Genomic DNA, 22048 nt, shown 5'->3' on the forward strand with positions numbered 1-22048 from the left:
TGAAACTCATCAAACCAATTTAACTCAATGAATCGTGAGTTGACTCAATACTAAAACTTGTTTTTAATCTACTTATCGAATGTTTCTTGGTGGGTCGACAAGGAAACATGTGAGTTGGATTAGAAACTCGGCTTGAGTTATTGGTTATATATAATATTTTTTTTGGAAAAATAACATTTCTCAAAAAATATTTTTAAGATTATCAATAAATTTAAGAATGACTCACCTAAGATTACTAATGAATCATTGAACGGGGGATTTAGCTCGATGAATATCCAAAGTTGAACATCTTAGAATCATCTCTCATCCAATCAGTTTACCATCTGTTTTTTTATTATTATTTAAATAATCGATTATTTCTGTAGATAGCAAACTGAGTTGTATCTGAATTTTGTTTAGTCCATAGACCATGGTCTTGTCCAAGGACTAGTCCTGGGGCACGTGAAACATTGTCCATCACACGCATCAGGTCTCCGATTAATTATAAAAGAGATCAATAATATATATAAAAAAAAATAACAATGTTTTAAAAACCAGACCGATGATTAGAACAAAAATTTATCAAATTGGTGAGACCTTGGTTTGATCCAAGTTTCAAACAATGGACAATAGGTACCCTTTCCCCACCGTAGTTAGACAACGTAAAGCTCTAGTCATAAAATATGCTAATTCTTATTAAAGTAGAAGAACGTGTTGAGTTGCAATCTTATTATTTTTAAGAAATATTTTTCTAATTAAGTAATAAATATTATTTAAAAAATTCATTTTGAAACATTTATTTAATAAACAAATATTAAAATTTAGTTTGAGTGGTGGACCCTATCTCGCGACACGTTGCCGTTACAGATTTCCAAAACTAACCCTGTGGAGCGCAAAAGTGCAAAACCGTCTTGAGCACTTAAATGTGGGACCCACAAATAAAAGTTAATTAAGATAAAGGAGTGATTGGTGTAGTTGTTTAAGACCACTCTTAAACACGATGATGACGTATCATACTATTAAGTACAATTGAATTGCCAGCTCGAAGTAACGGTGTAACCGTGTAATTATCAAAACATTGGGGGATCAAAATGGAATTATGTCAAACTAGAGGGGGTCCAAGTGTAATTTACTCTAAAATAATTTTAGATAGTTTCTATTCCCACACCAACTTTTGCTAATGCCATCCCCAAGATGTATGTAATTCTTTGATGAATTAATTAATACATATGAATTGGTGTGGCGTTAGCTGATCAGTGTCTCAAAACACTGATTTATCCATATTTTCTTAAAGTATTTATCAGATTTAAGTTTCTATTTCTCTATATTAAGTAAATAATCATGTTAAGCCTTGAAATAGCACATTACATATTCCATCATGTTAATTAAGTTTAATTACATATAAATAATTGTATTTGTCAGAAATCCTGGATTATGCATGTATTTGTTGTGTAGGTCAAAGAAAAAATCATCAAGTGGACCTGAAAATCAACCAATCGACTTGGCACTACAATCAGGAGGTCAAAAAAAGAAGACCTGTCAAAGCCCAACCCCAAAGGAGCCAAACTTACCCTCGAAATGGTGAAATTGTGATAGATCACCCTAATTTTTCAGGATTTTACTTCACACATGATCTTATCTGCAATGTTAATGGCGACTCAAATTAAATCTTTTCAAAACTTCTAATTTCTATAGATAACTCATTTCCTAATGAGGAAAGGACCCATCTTCCTTTAACTTAAGGTCATTGACCTTTTTCTCTTGTATTTTCTATTTTTAGTTTAGGTTTCCATTAAAGTTCTGTAAATTTGTAAGTGTGGGAGTGAAGAAGAGAGTGTAATTTACCTTTATTCAATAAAATAAAGCTTGTTCTTCTACTTATGTCTTTCTCTACCACTTGCAATGACCTTAGATTAATCTTCCCTCCATTGGAGAATGGAGAAGTTTAGAACAACACATTCTGTTTTAATTTAGTATTTCATTCTCTTTATAGCTTTAATGATTAAGAGTTCACTTCAAGGCTTGTCCCACTCCTATAAATCAAAGCTAAAGTGACTCCTACACCTTTTATGCTAAAAATAATGAATCATGCTTAGATTAGGTCAAGATGTTTCATGCATATTTAGATATTTAATGGTAGAAACTTCACACATAAGTAAGTGAAGGAATTCTACCTTAGGTATTTTAAATTTGAGTCTTCATTGCCAAACCTCCCAATCTAAGGAATTAACACCAAACCTTTGAATTAAGTAAAAAAAGAGAATAAGAATTAGATTAAGTAAGATTAAATTATTTTAGGTGGATCCCTCTCTAATGGTGTTTCTCTCTATTTTCTTAGATTCATTTCATTTTTATTAATTAAGTTTTTCAGCACATTTGATTTTCATTTTGATGACTCTAAAAATGCAAAAACAGATTTTAATAGTTGGTTTGATTCAACTCCATAATCTTAGCTTGATTTTACGCTCACTTGCCTCTGAAGTAAGATTTTTTAATTTAAAATTTTGTCCCAATCCACCTTACACTCATATTTGCTTCATTAGCTAAAGTGGGTGTGCCAATAGAATCTCTCTAATTTTACTTTACTCATACATACCCCTCTACATTTTCAAATTAATGGCATGTCCATCTCGACCTTGTTCTTCTTAAATATACTAATGAAAAATAACTTAAATGCCCTTGACATGTAGCCCCAAAACCCTTCTCAAAATGACTTTTCTAACCAACCCACTCCATCAAACGCATTATTAGGATGGATAAGTCGAAAAACATTTTATGGTTGATTATGGGGTATGCACATTTCTAAATCCACATCAAGATCTGAATTTGATTGATGAAGGCCCTAATCATTGTGTAGTAGATACACCAAATCCTCTGATGGATGCCAAGTCAAGAGTTAAATAGAGAAAAAAAAACCAATTTCGCTTGAAGAAAACGGAATATGAAGTGACAATTCAATTTTTGAGAAAAGAAAAAGAAAAATATGTTATATCTTTACTATTTACTTCGTCAAAACCTAATGACAATATTCAACTAATATTAATCAAATCAAAATGGTTGGATCTGCAAATTGGGTAGAATAAATACTCATCGTAATTCAAGAACATAATATAAACCAAACCACAAACTAATTTGTTTTGGACAAACTCATGGTTCTACATAGTAGGAACGCAATTAGCAAAATGTGACTGGATATTTAGTTTTTTATTTTATCAGTAAGCCTATTTTTAATGAGTTCAATAATTTGGTACAAGCGGAATTTGAATCCAATTCTCGGGTATCATTGTCCAAAGACTTTACTAGATAAGCCAGTTGGCAATTGCGGATATTTAGTGTTAGTGCATGACCCAAATAATGGAACGTAAGATATGGAAAAGAATTGTGTATGAGAAGGACATTAAATTGAAAAGAATTGTGTTGGAGTGATCTCAAGATTGGACCTCATATCACACATCTTGACGTGAAAGGGGATAAGAATTATAATTACTTTTTCACTTGTATCTCGAGGAAAAACATCTATGATTCCCCTACACTTTGATGTCAGGATGTGCGATGTGAGGTCCAATCTTGAGGTCACATCAACATTATTCAGTTGCAAAATGTCATGGCTTATGAGTGGCCCCCCACATAATTGTTTGATAGTGAACTTGGCAAATAAATTGAGAATCATACAAGAGGGGTTTATGTTCTTATCAACCCAAATTATCCATCATGTGGGTCCCATATCTCAAAAACAATTTGGGTGATTTAAACATCCCCTCCACCGTCTGGTGAGAGCGTTTGAGTTACGTCTTGAACCTTCTGACATGTCCTCTTGACATGAGCTATATTTGAAGTTGACTTAAATCAATTGTAAAATATTTTTAGTCTCTTAAATCACAATCACTCATTAATATCTTGTAGAAATCCTTGATTTTTCTATCAAAATTACATTGCCTTTCACTTCTCAAAATCATAAGAAGGCGACGAAAAATTAATCCAATTAGGCAAAGATGACAATTTCAAGAAGAAAATAAATTTTTAATTATAAGTTAAAGATAAGGGTATTTAGGTAAGTTTAATTAATCTATTAAAGATGATCAGGTCAATTGGTCAAAGGACAATGTCATCAATTTAAAAACATAAGAGGTATCTCAAATATTCAGGAAAACATGGAGGGGTGGCCAAAATCATCCTAATTTATTACCTTTTATAGTTACCCAGAGATGATTGTTTTTTTTTTTTTTTTTTGTTTTACTTTTGTGATGAAAAGGTCTATAATGATTTGTAGTGAGTATTTATCACGTGAGGTCCACTCACCACTGTTTAAAGTCAATGTTAGAGAAGAATACCCATTATACCCTTTCTGTAAATTATACAGATATATTTATCCATAAAAAAAAAACAAAAAAGTAAATTATATATAACTTCGAGGGTATTTTAGGAAACTAGAAGTACCAGTTATTCTCTGCCACTGTCAAAATTTAAAACCGAGCTGGTTTCAGGCGCCGAAGGATCTTTGTTGTGTTTTTATAAGATTGCTATTTAAGGTAATTTGGAAAAACCTTTGGTGTTAATCACGCATACCTCTCCCTTATATTGCTTTTATAAAATAGTCCACGTGGCAATTTCATAGAAATCAACCTCATTAATGATTTATATTGAGTCAATTTGATTAGACCTTGTCATGACCTTTACTAAATTGCATAGTTTGAAATTTGAATTTGAGATCCACCAATTGGCACGACATATAGTAATGGTTCGGATCTGTAATACTTGATTTGTCAATTTTTTATGTTCGAAACCATTATGGAACGAATTCAATTCATAATGATAGATAGAGAAAATTCATTCATTTAGGTTAATTAAATTGATCTTTTTTGTGCATAAATACATAATTCAAGCATGCCAATTACAAGAACAATTATAATATTAAAAATTATAAGAGTTAAATGATTTTTTTTTTCTAGATTTACTTACTCTTTACTTATATCAAAAACAAAATTTACGAGGCTTATTCAAATAATAAAAATAAAAAAAATCTCTTTATGTGGTTGAATCATTCAAATTTTATTAATATTATTTAGAAGATCTGATATCTGAACATCAATAAATCTAACTCAAAATACGAAAAATTCAATCACTTGACCAAAGACTGGAAAAAATACGTGTTGAGAAATGTTTACGACTTATCTTTAGATTTAATGAAAGAAATAGTCAATATGCAAAAAGTCAAAGACATGCTTTCACCAATTCATGAATCACCTAATAAGAATAAAAACCAATTATGAATGGGAGAATCTTCTTTTTAACCCCAATGAGATTCATTGGTTCATGGTTAAAAATTCAACAAACCACAAATTGATTGTTACAGGTTCAATATGTTCCACGAACCTAATACAAATCGTATCACAAAATTTATAAGCCACCCCTATAAAATTGGTGATATTAGGTTCATCCCCTTGTAAAATGCAAGATTTGGTTTGCCCTCCTTGATCATAAGTCATCATTTTTTTAAAAAAATTTTTTTAATGATTTAACAGTGAAATTTTGACATTTTTCAATTTTTCATTTAGTAATTTAAGTGCTTAAAGTGCATTTTGGAAAAAAAAAAAAAATCAATGTTAAATCATCAAGAAAATGCAAGGTTGACTTACAGTCAAGGAGGTAAGCTTACTTTTTCATTTTTTTGCTGGGGGTAAATCTAATATTACCAATTTCTTCAGAGGGTGTTTCTAAATACCCTAATTTATACCAATTACTGGACAGATCCAAATTAGTTTGCAACGTGGCATTATATGGGTCTGCTCAATATATGAATAGATGTTAATGAGGAACACCAAAAATTTCTTTTTATACAAAGAGGAGAAATACAACTAAGCCCAAGTCCCAAGTTTCCAAAGACCCCCTAACCCACGATTTTAACATTCGCCGAGTAAATCGGGTCTCTCTCTCTCCAACTCTAAAACCCCACAAACGTCTCTCTCTCTCTCTCTCTCTCCATTTTAACTTCTAACATCAAACAGTCGGTAAAGAAAACCAAAATCGAATCCTAGTTCTACTAGATTAGATTTGTTCTCTTAAATACAACTCTAAATCTCTTTGTTTTCTTAATATAAGTTCTGTTTGGCTTCTCTAATCGATTTTTCAAATCCAAAAATTCTCTTCGATTCTATTGATCTTCGATTTTATCTCTCATGGTGATGCTTCTCTTTACAGATGATTTTGTTTCCTTATAATTTAACTTTGACCTTTCTTCTTCGACTTCTTTGCTCAAGTGTTCTTCATCTCTGTAGGTGATTTGAAGTTTCATGGAAGATGAAGTTATCGAATTTCGTAAGCTTTACTCTCTCTCTCTCTCTTAAGTTTTGATTGTTTGTAGTTTCTGCAATTTAATATTTAACTAAGCAAAATTGGTTTGTTTCTGGGGCTAATAGTAATTAATTTTTAATCGAGTTCTGATCCAAACCATGTTCTCTGTAATTCTCGGATTCCTCTGCTTTGGAGATTCGCAAAGTGATCAGCTTTAACATTATTTTTAGCTTCTTTTTTTCCTTTTTGGTATCAGATTTTGATGATTTTTGTGTTATTTAAAGTAATAAAACACGCTATTATATCTCTCTTGGATACTGAATTTGTAGGCTTTGTTGAGTTCTTCGATGTTGCTAACCCAATAATTTTTAGAAAAAAAAAATAAAGAAGTAACAAACACCTTCAGCATACATGATTTTATATGTGACTGTGCATCGGCCGAGATGGTTTCAGAGTTTCCACTGCTCTACAAATACTCCAAACTATAAAATACCTATAGCACTTACATAGAATCCCATACCCACTATAAAATTATACCTTTTTTTTCTCGTCACAGGGCTTTGGGGCCTTAATTAGAGGGGAAAAAAAAAAAAAAAACAGCCCTGAGACAGTAAGCCCTTGGTGTGCTTTACTACATCGAAACATATAACCATTGGGTCTGATTAAGGTCCCAAACCTTTATTTAACCATACGGTTTTTTTTTTTTTTTTTTTGGAAACGAGGTATCTAGGCTTCTTAGGAGCTCCCGACTAATCCTCGGGGCACGTGTAGTCCCCCCCCCCCCCCCAACATGTACCGGGTTACTTTTTGGATAAATCTTTGAGCTCAAGACCTCCGCTTCCTGAGGCGTGGTCTAGGCCATCTCACCAATACCATTTAGTTAATGGGTAGAGCAGTTGGGACCTATGTACTTCACATACAAAAGGAGGGGTTGGGGAACCTTAGTGAATCTCCAAATTGATGTAGGTAGAAACAGGAAAGTCAAAGAAGGGATATCCACGTTACTTGAAGATCTACCTGTCGTGGTTAAATTTACATCCTTGACTTGAAGATCTCAAATTGGTTTGTCAGTCCTTGTAGACTTGTATTGGCTATTGCTCTTGCACAATAACTGGTTTGTATTTAATGCTGCAGCTCTAACATCAGCTGAATATTTGAACTAGTTCTCTCCCAAATCAACCTTTTTTTTAACCTTTGTGTTGATCATCCTATCCATTCAATGGAGACTTCAGTTCTGAGTACCTGCGCTTACTAGAATGAGCTAAGTTCTACATTTCAGACAGGTTGGTTGGTTGGTTGTGACTTGGCTCTCTTGTCTTGGTACTGAGGAATATGCAAGCAACTTGACCAAGTCAAATGAAATAGATATATTTGTTTTCTGATTCAGTCAAGTTGCAGCAACTTGGACGAGTTGACTCTATTTTTTGTCTTGGTTTATTGGTTGGTCACTTTGCAAATTGAAATTGAAACTGAAGTTTTATATCCTTGTTCTGAAGGTTATACAATTGAGGACTTTGTCTTGAGATGACTCACCAAATTAATTTTACTTAGTTTTATGGCTTTGTTTATGAATGTAAGGAGCCCTATTGTCATCGTAAAAGCTATTATCTGATTATTCCCTCAAGAACAATTTTACATGATGTACAGCTTTATATAAGTATGGTCGCATTGCAGGATCCCGTTCTCCATGCATGCAAAGAGAATGTATTTTCTACATACTTAAACTGTGATTTATGTTCTTTATTGCCTTCCTTTCAGGTTTCTCTATTGGCAGATCCAAAAAGTAGGAGATCATGTCTTTGCAGTCTCCTTCCAACAGTTTCTTTGCTTTGCTTAGTTTTCTTCATTGGGAGTGCATTCATTTCCACAGATTACAAAGAAGTATGAATCTTCTTGTCAACTCTAGCGGCTATTGTATCTTGAACGTTTCACTTTTCTTTTCAAAAATAATATGGGGTTTATTTATTCCATTCTAGTAAAAGTTGTTCTCAGTCTTCCCTTACTTCATTTGAACTTAAACTGGATGAAGATGTTCAGTATTCAAATAAAGAACGTGCAGTCAATGATTTTCTTATTTGTAGTCCTTTTTTAGCCGACCCCAGCTCTTTGGAAATAAGGCTTTGTTCAAAATCTATACTCATTCAGATATTAACCAACTTTCATGTGTCTACCCTTTTGAAAACCCATGTGTCTTTTATGTGGTTTGTTCGTATTCTTAGTTCATTTGATGTGTTCTAAATATATGATGCAAATATACGCTAGCATACAGTAAATGAATTTTGGGTCCTTATGCGCAGAGAGTATCAAGATGGGGACTGGTCGACTCTATACAGAACAGACAAACTAATACATGCAAGGTTCGTCTGTGTTATACGGGCTTGTTTTTCATGAATGCCATCTCTCATTATTCTATAAAATTTCATTGGACTTTCAATGATTATATTTCTTTTATTTGTTTTAGAATGAATGCAGGCCTTATGGGAGTGAGACATTACCTAAAGGTATTGTTTCCAAGACATCTAATTTGGAAATGCGACCATTATGGGGTTCCCCAAAAAAAAAGGTGTGTGAAACCACATTTGCTGAACTCAAGTAATTTAGAAAGAAATCTAAGTTTTCTTCACTTTCTAGCTAACAATCAACATATATTGTTAGCTTCTAAAATCCTTGTGATCCTTTGTCAAAACATATGTGCGTGTGAGATGAAACAAGTCTTAGTTTTCCCTTGCCAAAGTACCACATTTTTTTTCCTTTAAGAAACTTTTTTATGAATCCTGATGGCACTTAAAAAAAAATATGGTATATATACTTGGTGGGAGAGGGGGTAGTTGGTGACAGAGGGTTTATTTTTTATAGTGTTACATGATTCAATTACTATGCTTGCCAAAGGGAATTTAGAAATATTGCTTGGTAACTGTTAAAAGTCGAATTTCAAATTATGCAAGCATCTCAAGAATACTTCTTTGTCGAGCTCAAAACTTAGGAAATTGGTTAGTCCCATAGTTCAACTGTGTCAAGATGAGAACCCCCCCTTGTACCACCACACACCCAAAAAAAAACCCTGCTCAAGTGAGTTTTGAAGCACTACCAATCTGATGTAGTCCTTAATATCAGTACTTGATACTTATTAGGGATTTCAACTGTTGTATATTTAGGGTTGAAACAGTGAAACAGGATTTGGCTTAGTTGAGATAGTAAAGGATTTCAGCTTAAATGGTATTCCAATATGGTTTTATAAGTGGATGGGGCAATGCACTGGATTGAGATAGCTAACTAAGCTATCTAACTAGATTATGGAGATAAGAAAATGTTAGATGAATGAAAAGATCCATATTACATATTTATAAGAAAATGGAAGATGTGGATAATTGTTTTGATGATCGTGGGATACAACTTATAGGTCATACCTCGACTGCATTATTTGGTCTAACTAGTTATTCCTTACCTCAAGCAAATTGGTTGTTGGGTAGTAAAAATCGCCTTAGGTATACCTCAAGCTATTCCTATGATAGTATCCCTGTAAAACTATGGGAGAGAATGATGAAGAAGAGGTCAAGAACAAAGCAATATAGTAGAGAACCATTTGGCTTATTGTTACAGGTAATTTCCTGCATCAAAGGTGTGTAAAACTTATTGGAAAACCCCTTCTTTTTGAGCCTCCATAACATATAAATCTGCAATAGGAAATCAAAGAATTGGATCACACCCTAAATCTTTTGTAATCTATCTCCATCACCATTCCCACCCACTCCAACCTTCATCCGGATGCCTAAGAATGTAATTGTCTTGGTTTTCCATTCCTCTACATGCACAAACCCCATTAGATGAATTAACCGCATTGCTACCCCTCCCCAGTTACATAATCCATAATTAACTACCATTGTATTGCCTTTTTTTTTCCTTTTCTTTTCATTAAAAAAACGTAATTGTTACTCTTAGTTTTGTTTTAGATTTTCCCCACCAGATTCCTTTTAATAATCTCAAGAGTTGTTGAGCAATACATAGTCAGTGGGACACAATTTGGGGCAATCTCTTGAATGCTAAAGCGCACACACACACACACACACACACACAAAGCCTATAATATTAACATGTTATTCATTTAAGATTACATTATAGAAAAAACACATATGAACAATACCTATAATTTTATAGTTAATTCCATATAATATTAACACATAATTATTTAAGAATACATTATAGAAATAATATAGATATATATAAACGATAGCTATTAGCTATAACTTCAGTAACTATAATTTTCTTGAAAAAATTGTCAGCATGTAGCGAGATGTTAAATTTCAGAATTTGGTGTGTATTTGTTTTATGGGACTCTATATATTGAAATGGGAAGTAAAAAGTAGCACCGTCAAATTTTGTTGATACTGATGATAGAAGTACAAAATATTGCAATTATTCTGAGTAATTCAACAGTCAAAGTCACCGTCCCTACAATTTAATGTCTTGCTTAAAAACCTTGATTCTATATATTTCATAGCTTTCATACTAATATCTTTTTGCATTATTTTTTAACCAGAAGAATTCAAATCCTTCAATGAGCTTATTGGCCATTGCGGTTGGAATAAAGCAAAAAGAAAATGTGAATGAAATGGTTAAAAAGGTAACATGCCGACCTCTTATGTCCCGCTTATAGTATCTGCTAATCTCTCTGATTGACATCTCTTTTTTATCATGTAATGCAGTTTCCTTCAAGTGATTTTGCTGTTATGCTTTTTCATTACGATGGTGTTGTGGATGAATGGAGGGATTTGGAATGGAGTGATCGCTCCATACATGTTTCTGCAATCAATCAAACTAAATGGTAATTCAGGTGCATCACTTTTGCTAATGCCACCCCAATTCATATGTAAATCACCAAAGAATTAGCACACATCTTGGGGTGCCATTAGTAAATGTTAGCATGGCAATAGAAGCTCTCTTTGCATAATCTTCAGCTATAAAATGATTTCTTATGGTGCAGGTGGTTTGCCAAGCGCTTTTTACACCCAGACATAGTTGCTGAATACAATTATATTTTCCTTTGGGATGAAGACCTTGGTGTTGAAAATTTTCACCCAAGACGGTATGTACAATCTACCATAAAACTTTTCAAATTTGTGACATATGTTTAATCCTTTCTTACAATTTTGAAATAGCTATTGCAATAAACATTTCTTACAATTTCAAAATAATAATTTTAATTAACTATATCATAGTCTGACGGTGGGAATTTTACTTCTGTTGGTTTTCCTTTTTGTTTGATATAACTTTGTTGAGATGAAGAAAAAATACAATACAATGGGAGGAATTATCATAACAACTACTAATCAGAAGCAGAAAGAATTCTCCAAGTTGAGAAATGCATGAGAGGAAGCTGGGAACTCCTCCTGTAAAGCCGTGACTCGTAAGATTGAGTCTCCCCACCCCCGGCTATCCAATACACCTCTTTGAAAGGAATTACTGAGGTGGATTCTCATTAGCAAAAGAGAGCTGTACTAGTCAATGCTGATCCTCAAAATGAAATGTGGAAACCCTGGAAAAATTGTGCCCCACTTTATTGACTGGATTCCATGGAATTCTATTAGAGTAGTCCAACCGAAGAACTACAATTTTTGGTTTTGTCTACTTCCAATTCAAGCTTCCCTATTTATATTATGTTGTTTCATTTGTTTTAAATTTTCTAATAATGAATGAAGGAAAAGTTTCCGCACAATGTTTCCCCTTTAACTCTAATGCTCCAATTAACCAACCTTGAAGAAGCTTTATAACGTTCTTAGGCATGATTGAACAGCTTGAAGATCGTAAGGAACTTGTTCCACACTCTACTAGAGAATTTATTTTGCTCGAATAAATGATCCATGAACTCTGCTATCTCTAGTGATAATCTTCCAACTAATAACTTAATGCACTTATAATTGAATATTTTTTAATCTCCCAGTAAAAACAGTGAAGCCGTAGTCTTTGTTAAATGAATACTTGATGAATAAGCAATGAGGTTTCTTAGTAAAGTTGTAGTAATTTGTTAAACGATTACTTGATGAATTAGCAATGTGCTTTCACCAAGGAGGTTTGTGGTGGTATTGGTGAGGAATCATTGGGACTGACCAAGGTGGTGTGGAAAACTCCCTTATTTGATTGATCAAGATTGATAAACTATGAAGATTCAAATAGAGAAACAAAATAGAACACTAAGAGATTTACGTGGTTCGGCAAGATTGCCTACGTCTACGGGCAGCAATGATAGTTTTTTATTGATGAAAACTATGAATATACAATACTGTCTTAGGGATTTTGGACTTGGAATATACGTCATCCAAGGGCAAAACACGCATTTTCTGAAGACGAAAATACCCCCAGAATTTGTATGGATGCCCAAAATATTGGGCCTGCAGGCCCCATACACCCAAATATAACCCATGTTAGGGCCATAAACCAACACAAGGGTCTAGGAAAAGTGGAAGACCTAAAATAATGTGGATCAAGAGAGTTGGAAATGTTTTGCTTTTGTATGCATTAATGGAGGTTTTGTACAATGACCAAAATGGTTAGGCAAAGCTTTGATGATTACAATCCAGCAAAGATATTTTATGTTTATTTTCATATAAAACATGCCAAGTTGTATAATTTTTTAAGTACCATGTGATGGAAATTTCTCGGACTAGACTAATTCTAACTTGATATTCTGCTATATTCCAGCTATCTATCAATCGTTAAAGATGAAGGACTGCAGATATCACAGCCAGCACTGGATCCTGCTAAATCTGAGGTTCATCATCAAATCACCTCACGTGGGAGGAGATCAAGAGTTCACAGGTTATCTTAATATCTCTAATGGACTAATGGATTTTTTTTGTTATGAACATGCAAGTCCGAAGGAGGCATCTTATCTCATTTTTTGGGTTGAACCCATCATTCAATGGGTCAACCTAGAAGCCTCCAGTTCAAAAGTCAACCTGATCGGATGATTTTAATTGTATTAACGTTGTTTTAGATGGTAAAAATATTTTGGAGGAAATATCTCGAGCAAAGCATCTAGAGAATGGATGGCTGTGATCATCTCGTGATTTTTTTTTTGGACCTAATAGATCTCCTGGATGTTCCACATGAAATTACAAGGCCGTAGTCTTTTTTAAGTTAAATTTTGGCTGTATGGCAGTTAATAAACTTTTATTGATACATTTTTTATTGGGTTTTAACCATATTGTATCAACAGAAGGATTTACAAGTCAAGCGGTGGGAGGAAGTGTGATGGTAACAGTACAGCTCCCCCATGTACAGGGTAAACAATCATGATCCCACCTGTCCTCATGTTGCTTTATTCATAAATTTGTATCTTTTGGCCTCTTTTATACTGCCAAAATATTTATTTTATTGTATTGTAAATGCAAAACCACCAAAATGGAGAAGTATTTTTCTTTTTTTTTTTAATACGAAAATATTATCGGATGTAGGTGGGTAGAAATGATGGCACCTGTTTTCTCAAGAGAAGCTTGGCGCTGTGCGTGGTATATGATCCAGGTATAGCACTTCTTTACCATACCAACACTAATCCATCTATATAATAAAATACACAAGTGGATCCCACCCTCTTTGTCTCAAGATTTAATAATACCTCTCTAACTTTAGTATTTTTCCACTTTTACCCCCTAACTCCAAAGATTTTTAATAATACCCCTCTTTAACTTTATTATTTTTCCTCTTTTACCCCCTTAACCTCGAAGAGAAACTCTAGTTTTCAACATAACAGGTCAGGATATTTTGGCAGTAATTAGTTAGGAGGGAAATGAGAATTTTTCTTTGCTCAACCATGGAATGATGGGGGATGGTTTGAAATAAGGTTTTGCTTTTTATTTTTATTTTTTATTATTACCCTAAACAAGTGTAACCTTCTTTGTTTTTCAACTTAAATATGGTTCTTATTCTGTTCCAGTCTCTTTAACATTATAAATTTCAATTTAAAGGTCACACCTAGTCTGCTTGTACAGTCATTATTATCTGATTCTCCTCACAGAATGATTTGATCCATGCATGGGGCCTCGATATGCAGCTGGGCTACTGTGCACAGGTAATGTTTCAATCATGAGAGATTCATTGCCTTTTAACATTTATTAGCGACATCCGGTGACATCAAGTATTCTTCTAACAGGGTGATCGAACCCAAAATGTTGGCGTGGTGGATTCTGAGTATATTGTTCATCAGGGTCTTCCTACACTTGGGGGCTTTGATGATAACAAGGTAAAGATATTTATGCCAGGGCTTGAAAAAAAAGCTGCTATTGGCACCCCAATTAAAAATAAATGAAATAAGTGAACGGTTGAAAAAAAGTAAAAGATGGGGTGCCAATAGAAGCTCTCTCGTTTTCTTACTAGATTTCTAATTTCTATTTTTTGGGTTTAGGATTTTATATGAGCGTAATTATAATTGTAAACAACTACTAAAATTGTTTGAATGAGTGTTATAATGTTCTGTAGTGTTGAGATTATAATCTGAACCAAACCTTGATAATGTTCGAAGAGTGTGTTTTAATCTTTAATTGGGGTGTGATAAATAATTTAAGAAATTGTTGGGGCCTTGATGTCAGTTCAACATAGAGTCTCGATTTAATTTCAGTAGGAAATTTTGCTTGAAATCTTCGAGCTTATATGGATTCATTACTACTTTATGCTGATTCATGCAGCCAAATTCTCAAGCATCTGGCCACACTTCTCAAGCTAAAGACTCATTGAACATAGGGGCATTGGTATGTTTCTGAACCTTGTGTTTCTCTCGCATTGTCTATTCAGCCTAACTGAGAATTTCAACTTCTTTGAAATGTAGGCACCATCTCGGTCCCGTGTACATAGTAATAGACCTGCAGTAAGTATCAAGATTATCCTCATACTAAAGCAGTTTTCTTGGTTAAGTGTCATTGGCCACTGTTTTGAAAACCTAATACTTTTCTATTTTATCTATATTTGTTGGGATAATGATGAAATGTAATTCATAGATTGCATAAGAGGCATGCTATTTGCACCCATCTCTTTGCTCATCTCACCCACTTTACTAGTCTCAACCACCTAAAAAGTGGATGAAAGAAGCAATTTTAGTCTTACTGCCTTCACCCACCATCCCCTACTGAATATGATTTGCCCTCCTCCTCTTTCTCGTTCGCCTCTCCCTCTTTCTCAATCTTTGTTAAATAAGTCTGTAGGGTTATTTTAGTCTTTTCACTTCTTTCTCTTATGTAATACTTATATAGCCTAATTAGGGCTAATCAATCTAATAACTTTTCTCTCCATTGCTTTTCACTTGGTATCAGAGCCTAGGCTCCATCGTCCCCTCCCTCTCTCCCATCCCTTCCTTCCTGCTACAACCTCATAGTCCTCTTCCTCCTTAAACCTATCGTCAACAACTCTCGACTTCAATAACTAGATCACCCCTACGGGGGTTGTTTGCTCCACACCCTAATCACATCATGTGATAGGGCCTTGAGATCTTCTTGAAGCCTTATGGCAGCAGTGTAGACACCCTTAATCATATCAGTTGGCTGTTTAGTGGGCTGCGGCAACTGCAGTTGGGTGTTTAGTGGGCTACGGCAACAGCAGATGCTGTTTATTGGGTTGCAGCAACAGCAGTTGGCTGTTTAGTGGGCTGCGGCAACAGCAGGTGCATGTCTGGTGGGCTGCGGCAACAACAGTTGGCTGGTTATTGTGCTACGGCCACAGCAGATGCTGTTTACTGGGTTGCAGCAGCAGCAGTTGATTGGTTCTTGGGCTGCGGCAACAGCAGGTGCTGTTTAGGAGGCTGCAGCAACGACAGTTACTAGTTTTTTGTGGCTGTCAGGCCATCGTTAGTGGGGTACAACAACAGCAGGTTGCTGTTTGGGTAGTTCTGGGGCACATAACAGCACCTGGACCCCTAGTTGAGGCATACGACAACGGCAGAACCACTCCTTGGTGTGTTACCATTGATTTGATGGTTGTTTGGGTCACATACAACAGTGTTTAATCATCTTCCACGCCTCTTACGATCGTGTATTGCCACCTTTAGGGTGCTGCGATCAGTTTCTTTTTCAAACTAAAGCACATCTAGTCTTTGATGGCTTCCGAGATGTCTTCTTCCTCAATCACTGGTAATAGTAATGGATCGAGTGGTCTTCCCTCTAACTCAACTGATTTTCCAGGTATTCAGATCACTACCGTAAAATTAGATGGTCCTAATTATCTCCTTTGGGCAAGATCAGTTGAAATGTTCATTGGTGGAAAAGGAAAAATCGGCTACCTCACTGGGACAGACACACAACCTGCACAGACTGACAGTTCTTACTCCCATTGGTTTGCTAATGATTCTATGGTCCGTTCTTGGTTGGTTACTTCTATGCAACCACACATTGCGGCTGGTTTTATGTTTTCCTCTACAGCAAAACAGATATGGGATTCCGCAAAGAGTATTTACTCACAACGTCAGAATAATGTCAGAATCTTCAATTTGGAGCGTGAGATTTCTCGTCTTTCCCAAGGAGACTCTTCAGTTACCACTTATATCTCACAGCTACGTGCTCGGTGGGAAGAGCTGACTTTCTATTCCTCATCCTATGCTTGGAAGGACCCCTTTGATGAGACATTATATTCGTCAATTCTGGATAAGAATCGGGTTTTTCAGTTTCTAGCGGGTCTCCGGGACGAATTTGAGTATGCGCGAGTTCATTTATTGGGTATGGATCCTTTTCCGTCGCTACAGACTGCTTATTCATATGTCTTAGCGGATGAGAGTCGTCGTGCAGCTGTCCTACCTCATTCTTCAGGGGATCATTCTGCTATGTTTACTCGCTTATCTTCTACACAACCCCCCAGTGGGTCTATGCCTACCCGTCAACGACATAAGTGTGATCATTGTGGAAAGTTAGGTCATGTGAAGGCTCGATGTTATGCACTTCATGGTCATCCTAATCAGCAACGTAAACAGTCTCAACGATCTTCAGCTCATATAGTTTCTCAGTCGACTACTGATTCAACACCTCTTTCAGTTACTACATCCTCATCAGACTCGGTATCTCTATCCCAAGCCGAGCTTGACAAGTTCAGAAAATTCTTCAATCAGATAGAGACTTCATCTCAGCCGGTTTCTACCTTTGCTCACTCAGGTACCTTTGCATCTGCACACAGTGTTTCCACCACTCCCTCACCATGGATCATTGATTCTGGTGCCTCAGATAACATGACCGGTATGTCCTCCCTATTTCAAACCTATAGTGTTTGCTCTGGTCATCGCAAGGTTCGCCTGGCTGATGGTTCTTTGTCTTCCATAGCTGGTCAAGGTCTTTTACCTGTTACATCCTCTTTATCCTTAACTAACACACTACATGTTCCTCAACTTACTACTAACCTGGTATCCGTTAGTAGCCTTACCAAAAATTTGAACTGCAGTGTAACCTTTTATTCTTCTCATTGTGTCTTTCAGGATCTGGAGTCGAAGAGGACGATTGGCACTGGACGTGAAGTGAATGGATTGTATCTCCTGGATGTTCCCGATTCCCCTAGCACCCATTCTGCTCTTCAGCTTAGTAGTATTAGTAGTCAATCTAATAAGGCTCTTGTAATGCGTTGGCATTTACGCTTAGGTCATATTTCTTTTGGATATTTGAAACACATGTTCCCTAATTTATTTAATAATAACAATGTGCTTGATTTTTCTTGTGAAACTTGTCAATTAGCTAAACATGTGCGTTCTTCTTATCCTATTAGTATGAATCCTACAACACCTGCTATGTTTGACTTAATTCATTCTGATGTGTGGGGTCCTTCCCCCGTCATATCCACTCTTGGTTTTCGCTATTTTGTCTTGTTCATTGATGATCACAGTCGTACCACTTGGGTTTATCTTATGAAACACAAGAGTGAGGTTTATGGGATCTTTAAGCAATTTCTTGCTATGGTTCAAACCCAATTTGGTCGTACCATCAAGACCTTCCGTTCTGATCATGGTACTGAGTACACTTATAGTGAGGTCTTGAAACTTTGTTTAGAGTCTGGCATTGAGCATCAAATGTCCAATGTTAAGACCCCTCAGCAGAACGGCCGATCAGAAAGAAAAAATCGCCATATTCTAGAGTTAGCCCGTGCCATTTCGATTGGCATGAACGTGCCCCAATCCTATTGGGCTGATGCAGTTCTTACTGCTGTTTACCTTATTAATCGGACCCCCTCCAGTGTTCTTCAGTTTGTCACACCCCTTTCTAAGCTCTCTCCAGATCGTCCCGTGTTTCCACTTCCTCCGCGTGTTTTTGGGTGTGTCTGTTTTGTTCAAATTCTTGACCAAAATCGTTCTAAACTTGACCCTAAGGCCGTCAAATGTATCTTTTTGGGTTATTCCTCTACCCAGAAAGGCTACCGTTGTTACCATCCTCCTTCTCGACGACGTTTCATTTCTCGCGATGTTTCTTTTTTTGAGCATACTCCTTACTATAATGGGTCCGTTGGCATTCAATCTGAGTGGTTTCCTCTAGATTCACCTGATGATCATTTTCCTTCTTTATTTCCCCTTCCCATGCCTGTTCCTCCCTCTCCACCCCCCGTCAGTTCGTCCTCTCCTTCATTGCAGGTTTACACTCGACGTCCACGTGATACTACCATCACTTCTATGTCCGACCAGCTCGCCTCCTCGCCTCCAGCTCCGCCTCCGTCTGTTCCCTGTGATGATCGTCCTATTGCCACTCGTAAGGGTAAGCGCACTTGTACTTATCCCATTTCAAATTATATATCTGATTCTGCACTATCACCCTCCTATCGGAGTTTTCTTGCTTCTGTTTCCGTTGTTTCTCTTCCTACTACTGTTGCAGATGCTATTGCTCATCCTGAGTGGCGCGCAGCTATGATTGATGAGTTAACTGCTCTTGAAAAGACTCAAACTTGGGAAATTGTGCCTCTTCCGTCTGGAAGGAAAGCTGTGGGTTGTCGTTGGGTATTCACGCTTAAGCATAATCCGGATGGTTCCATTGCTCGTTATAAGGCCCGTCTGGTGGCCAAAGGTTATGCTCAGACTTATGGGATTGATTATCAGGAAACTTTTGCTCCGGTTGCCAAGATGACCACCATTCGCGTTCTCCTTTCTGTTGCTGCTATTCGAGGATGGCCTCTTTTTCAGTTAGATGTCAAGAATGCTTTTCTCAATGGTGATCTTCAAGAAGAAGTCTATATGGTCCAACCTCCTGGTTTTCTTTCTTCTGCTTCTCCTGCACATGTTTGTCGTCTTCGCCGGTCTCTTTATGGTCTGAAGCAGTCTCCTCGTGCTTGGTCTGAGCGCTTCACTAAGGCCATGCATCAGTTTGGTTTCCATCAGAGTTCTGCTGATCACACCTTGTTCTTGCGTCACTCCCGAGGCAAAACTGTTGCTCTGATTGTGTATGTGGATGATATTGTTCTTACTGGAGATGATGCCGATGGCCTTACCGAGGTCAAAACTTACTTAGGACGTCAATTTGAGATTAAGGACCTTGGACATCTTCGCTATTTTCTGGGTATTGAGGTTGCCCGGTCCCGGTCTGGTATATTTATTTCTCAGCGTAAGTATGTTCTTGACTTACTCAGTGCCTCTGGTCAGCTTGGATCTCGTCCAGCTGATACTCCTATTGAGCAGAATCACAGGTTGGCTGATTCTGAGGGGGAGTGTGTGTCCGATATTGGCCAATATCAGCGTCTTGTGGGAAAATTGATCTACTTGTCTATGACTCGCCCTGACATTGCCTATGCTGTTAGTGTTGTAAGTCAGTTTATGCACTCGCCTCGAACATCTCATCTTGCTGCTGTTTATCGTATTCTTAGATACCTTAAGGGATGTCCTGGTCGAGGTATTTTATTCAACAATCATGGTCATCTTCGCATTGAGGCATGGACAGATGCAGATTATGCTGGTTCAGTACTGATAGACGGTCTACTTCTGGGTATTGTACTAAAGTTGGTGGTAACTTGGTAACTTGGCGTAGTAAGAAGCAGGATGTGGTTTCTCGGTCAAGTGCTGAGTCAGAATACAGAGCCATGGCACTTGGAATATGCGAGTTGTTGTGGCTCAAAATCTTACTAGCTGATTTATGTCTTCCTGTGCCGGTCCCCTTCTTACTATATTGCGATAATAAATCAGCTATTAACATAGCTGCAAATCCGGTTCAGCATGACAGAACGAAGCACATAGAAGTTGATCGTCATTTCATTAGAGAAAAAATAGTTTCTGGACAGATTTGTACTCCCTTTGTCCCTACCTCTCAACAACTTGCTGATGTTCTTACTAAAGGTGTTAGTAAAACCTCATTTGAAGATGTCTTGTCCAAGTTGGGCATTGTTGATATCCACGCACCAACTTGAGGGGGAGTGTTAAATAAGTCTGTAGGGTTATTTTAGTCTTTTCACTTCTTTCTCTTATGTAATACTTATATAGCCTAATTAGGGCTAATCAATCTAATAACTTTTCTCTCCATTGCTTTTCACTATCTTCTTCTTTAAACCTGGGTAAATTTCAATTATGGTTTCAGCAAGGATTTCGTGGTACAAGAAGCAATACCCTTAGAGCTTGCAAAATAAGTTAGCAATGATCGTGAAAACTTCAACTCCTAACTTAGTAATATTTTTAAAATCTTGGTAGCGGAAAAAAAAAAAATTCAAACAAAGCTTCATTCAGTAGGTCAGTACCGAATTCTTCAACATAGATTTGGTAGAATCCTATGAAATCTACCTAAAAGGATTCAATAGGTTCTTGCTGTGTCTCAATCGGTAGCTTCCTATCGAGTCCTTTCAGATAAATTTAATAGGATACTACCGAGTCTCAATGAAAATTTACGGTATCTTCCTACCAAGCAAAAAATTAGTCTTTTATTAAGTGGGTTATTAGAAAATAGCATTTTTAAGTGGGTGAGGAGCAAAAAAGTGGGTGCAAATAGTCCAGCTCGTTGCATAATGATTTACACATCCTTATCGTTGCTGTCAGATTGTGATTAGACGGTGTTGATGTTATGGAGCCCCACTTATGATCAGGACACATCGCCATCTGATTGTGATCAAACCTTTTTTTTTTTTTAATCTAAGCCTTCAAAATGCATCCATTATGTAATAAGCCATGTTTTTGGCAGGTGAGGAGGCAATCATATATTGAATTGGAGATCTTCAAGAATAGATGGAAAAAAGCAGTGAAAGAGGATGAATGCTGGATGGATCCATATCAACAACCAGCAAAACAAAGTAGCCATTAATTTGAATTTACAAGTCGTCTTAACTTCAGCAGTGTGTGAGACTGCCCGAAAGATTGTCGCGCTCTGGATGATGAAAGGTTGGAGTTGAAGAGACAACTCAGGATACTTGATATGTTTATACCCCCACATGTGAGGATGCCAAGCATAGCTTATACCTCTTACAGTAATGTATGGGCTAAAGTCCATATTTCCCATCTTTTAAAACATATTGTACTCTAATTCTTCTAATTTTATAGTTCAATTCTTTACAATAATAAAATGCATTTGGCTTGGCAAAGAGGTACAAAGAAAGCCAGCTTGTTTTTTTTTTTTTTTTTTTGATTTTTTTCAAAGGTTTTAAAAATGTAAGAAATTTATATTAGCAAGTCTTTTGAACTTACCCAACTTGTAAGAGTTGTTCTTTTGGTGGTGTATACAAGACAAGAAGGGATGCTTCCCTTGCACTTCTTTATCATTTTATTTTCTATTTGTGTACTATTATCGATTAAAAAGACCAAAAAATTATGTTGTTTGTACTTTGGGATCGTCTTAGTTAATCATTGATCAGCAGTTTTATATCA

The 22048-nt window shown here is 36.2% G+C and overlaps 1 protein-coding gene across 4 annotated transcripts; it reads left to right on the forward strand.

Annotated features, from left to right (window-relative positions):
* The first annotated feature begins 5993 nt into the window (after nucleotides 1-5993).
* On the forward strand, nucleotides 5994-22048 carry LOC147382475 (uncharacterized). 4 transcript variants are annotated; one of them, XM_086427115.1, is made up of 16 exons: nucleotides 5994-6158; nucleotides 6255-6294; nucleotides 8029-8151; nucleotides 8568-8627; nucleotides 8732-8833; nucleotides 10808-10891; nucleotides 10974-11092; nucleotides 11252-11353; nucleotides 12967-13083; nucleotides 13484-13549; nucleotides 13722-13788; nucleotides 14282-14335; nucleotides 14417-14506; nucleotides 14949-15011; nucleotides 15089-15127; nucleotides 21369-22048. In XM_086427115.1, the coding sequence occupies exons 2-16, from the start codon at nucleotides 6277-6279 to the stop codon at nucleotides 21486-21488; spliced, it is 1224 nt and encodes a 407-aa protein (XP_086283241.1). In that variant the 5' UTR covers nucleotides 5994-6158; nucleotides 6255-6276; the 3' UTR covers nucleotides 21489-22048. The 4 variants fall into 4 exon arrangements, with proteins under 4 accessions (XP_086283241.1, XP_086283245.1, XP_086283244.1 ...); XM_086427119.1 differs by having other exon boundaries at nucleotides 14318-14335; XM_086427118.1 differs by having other exon boundaries at nucleotides 10811-10891.

The sequence above is a fragment of the Akebia trifoliata genome, chromosome 16 (assembly GCF_017979445.1).
Source record: "Akebia trifoliata isolate Shusen 1 chromosome 16, ASM1797944v1, whole genome shotgun sequence".
Classification (NCBI taxonomy): Eukaryota; Viridiplantae; Streptophyta; class Magnoliopsida; order Ranunculales; family Lardizabalaceae; genus Akebia; species Akebia trifoliata.

What these genes read in the sequence shown, in the direction of transcription:
- LOC147382475 (XM_086427115.1), top strand. An exon ending in GCAATCAATCAAACTAAATG is followed by an intron (nt 11,093 to 11,251) that starts GTAATTCAGGTG and finishes CTTATGGTGCAG; the next exon opens with GTGGTTTGCCAAGCGCTTTT. An exon ending in CATTGAACATAGGGGCATTG is followed by an intron (nt 15,012 to 15,088) that starts GTATGTTTCTGA and finishes TTTGAAATGTAG; the next exon opens with GCACCATCTCGGTCCCGTGT.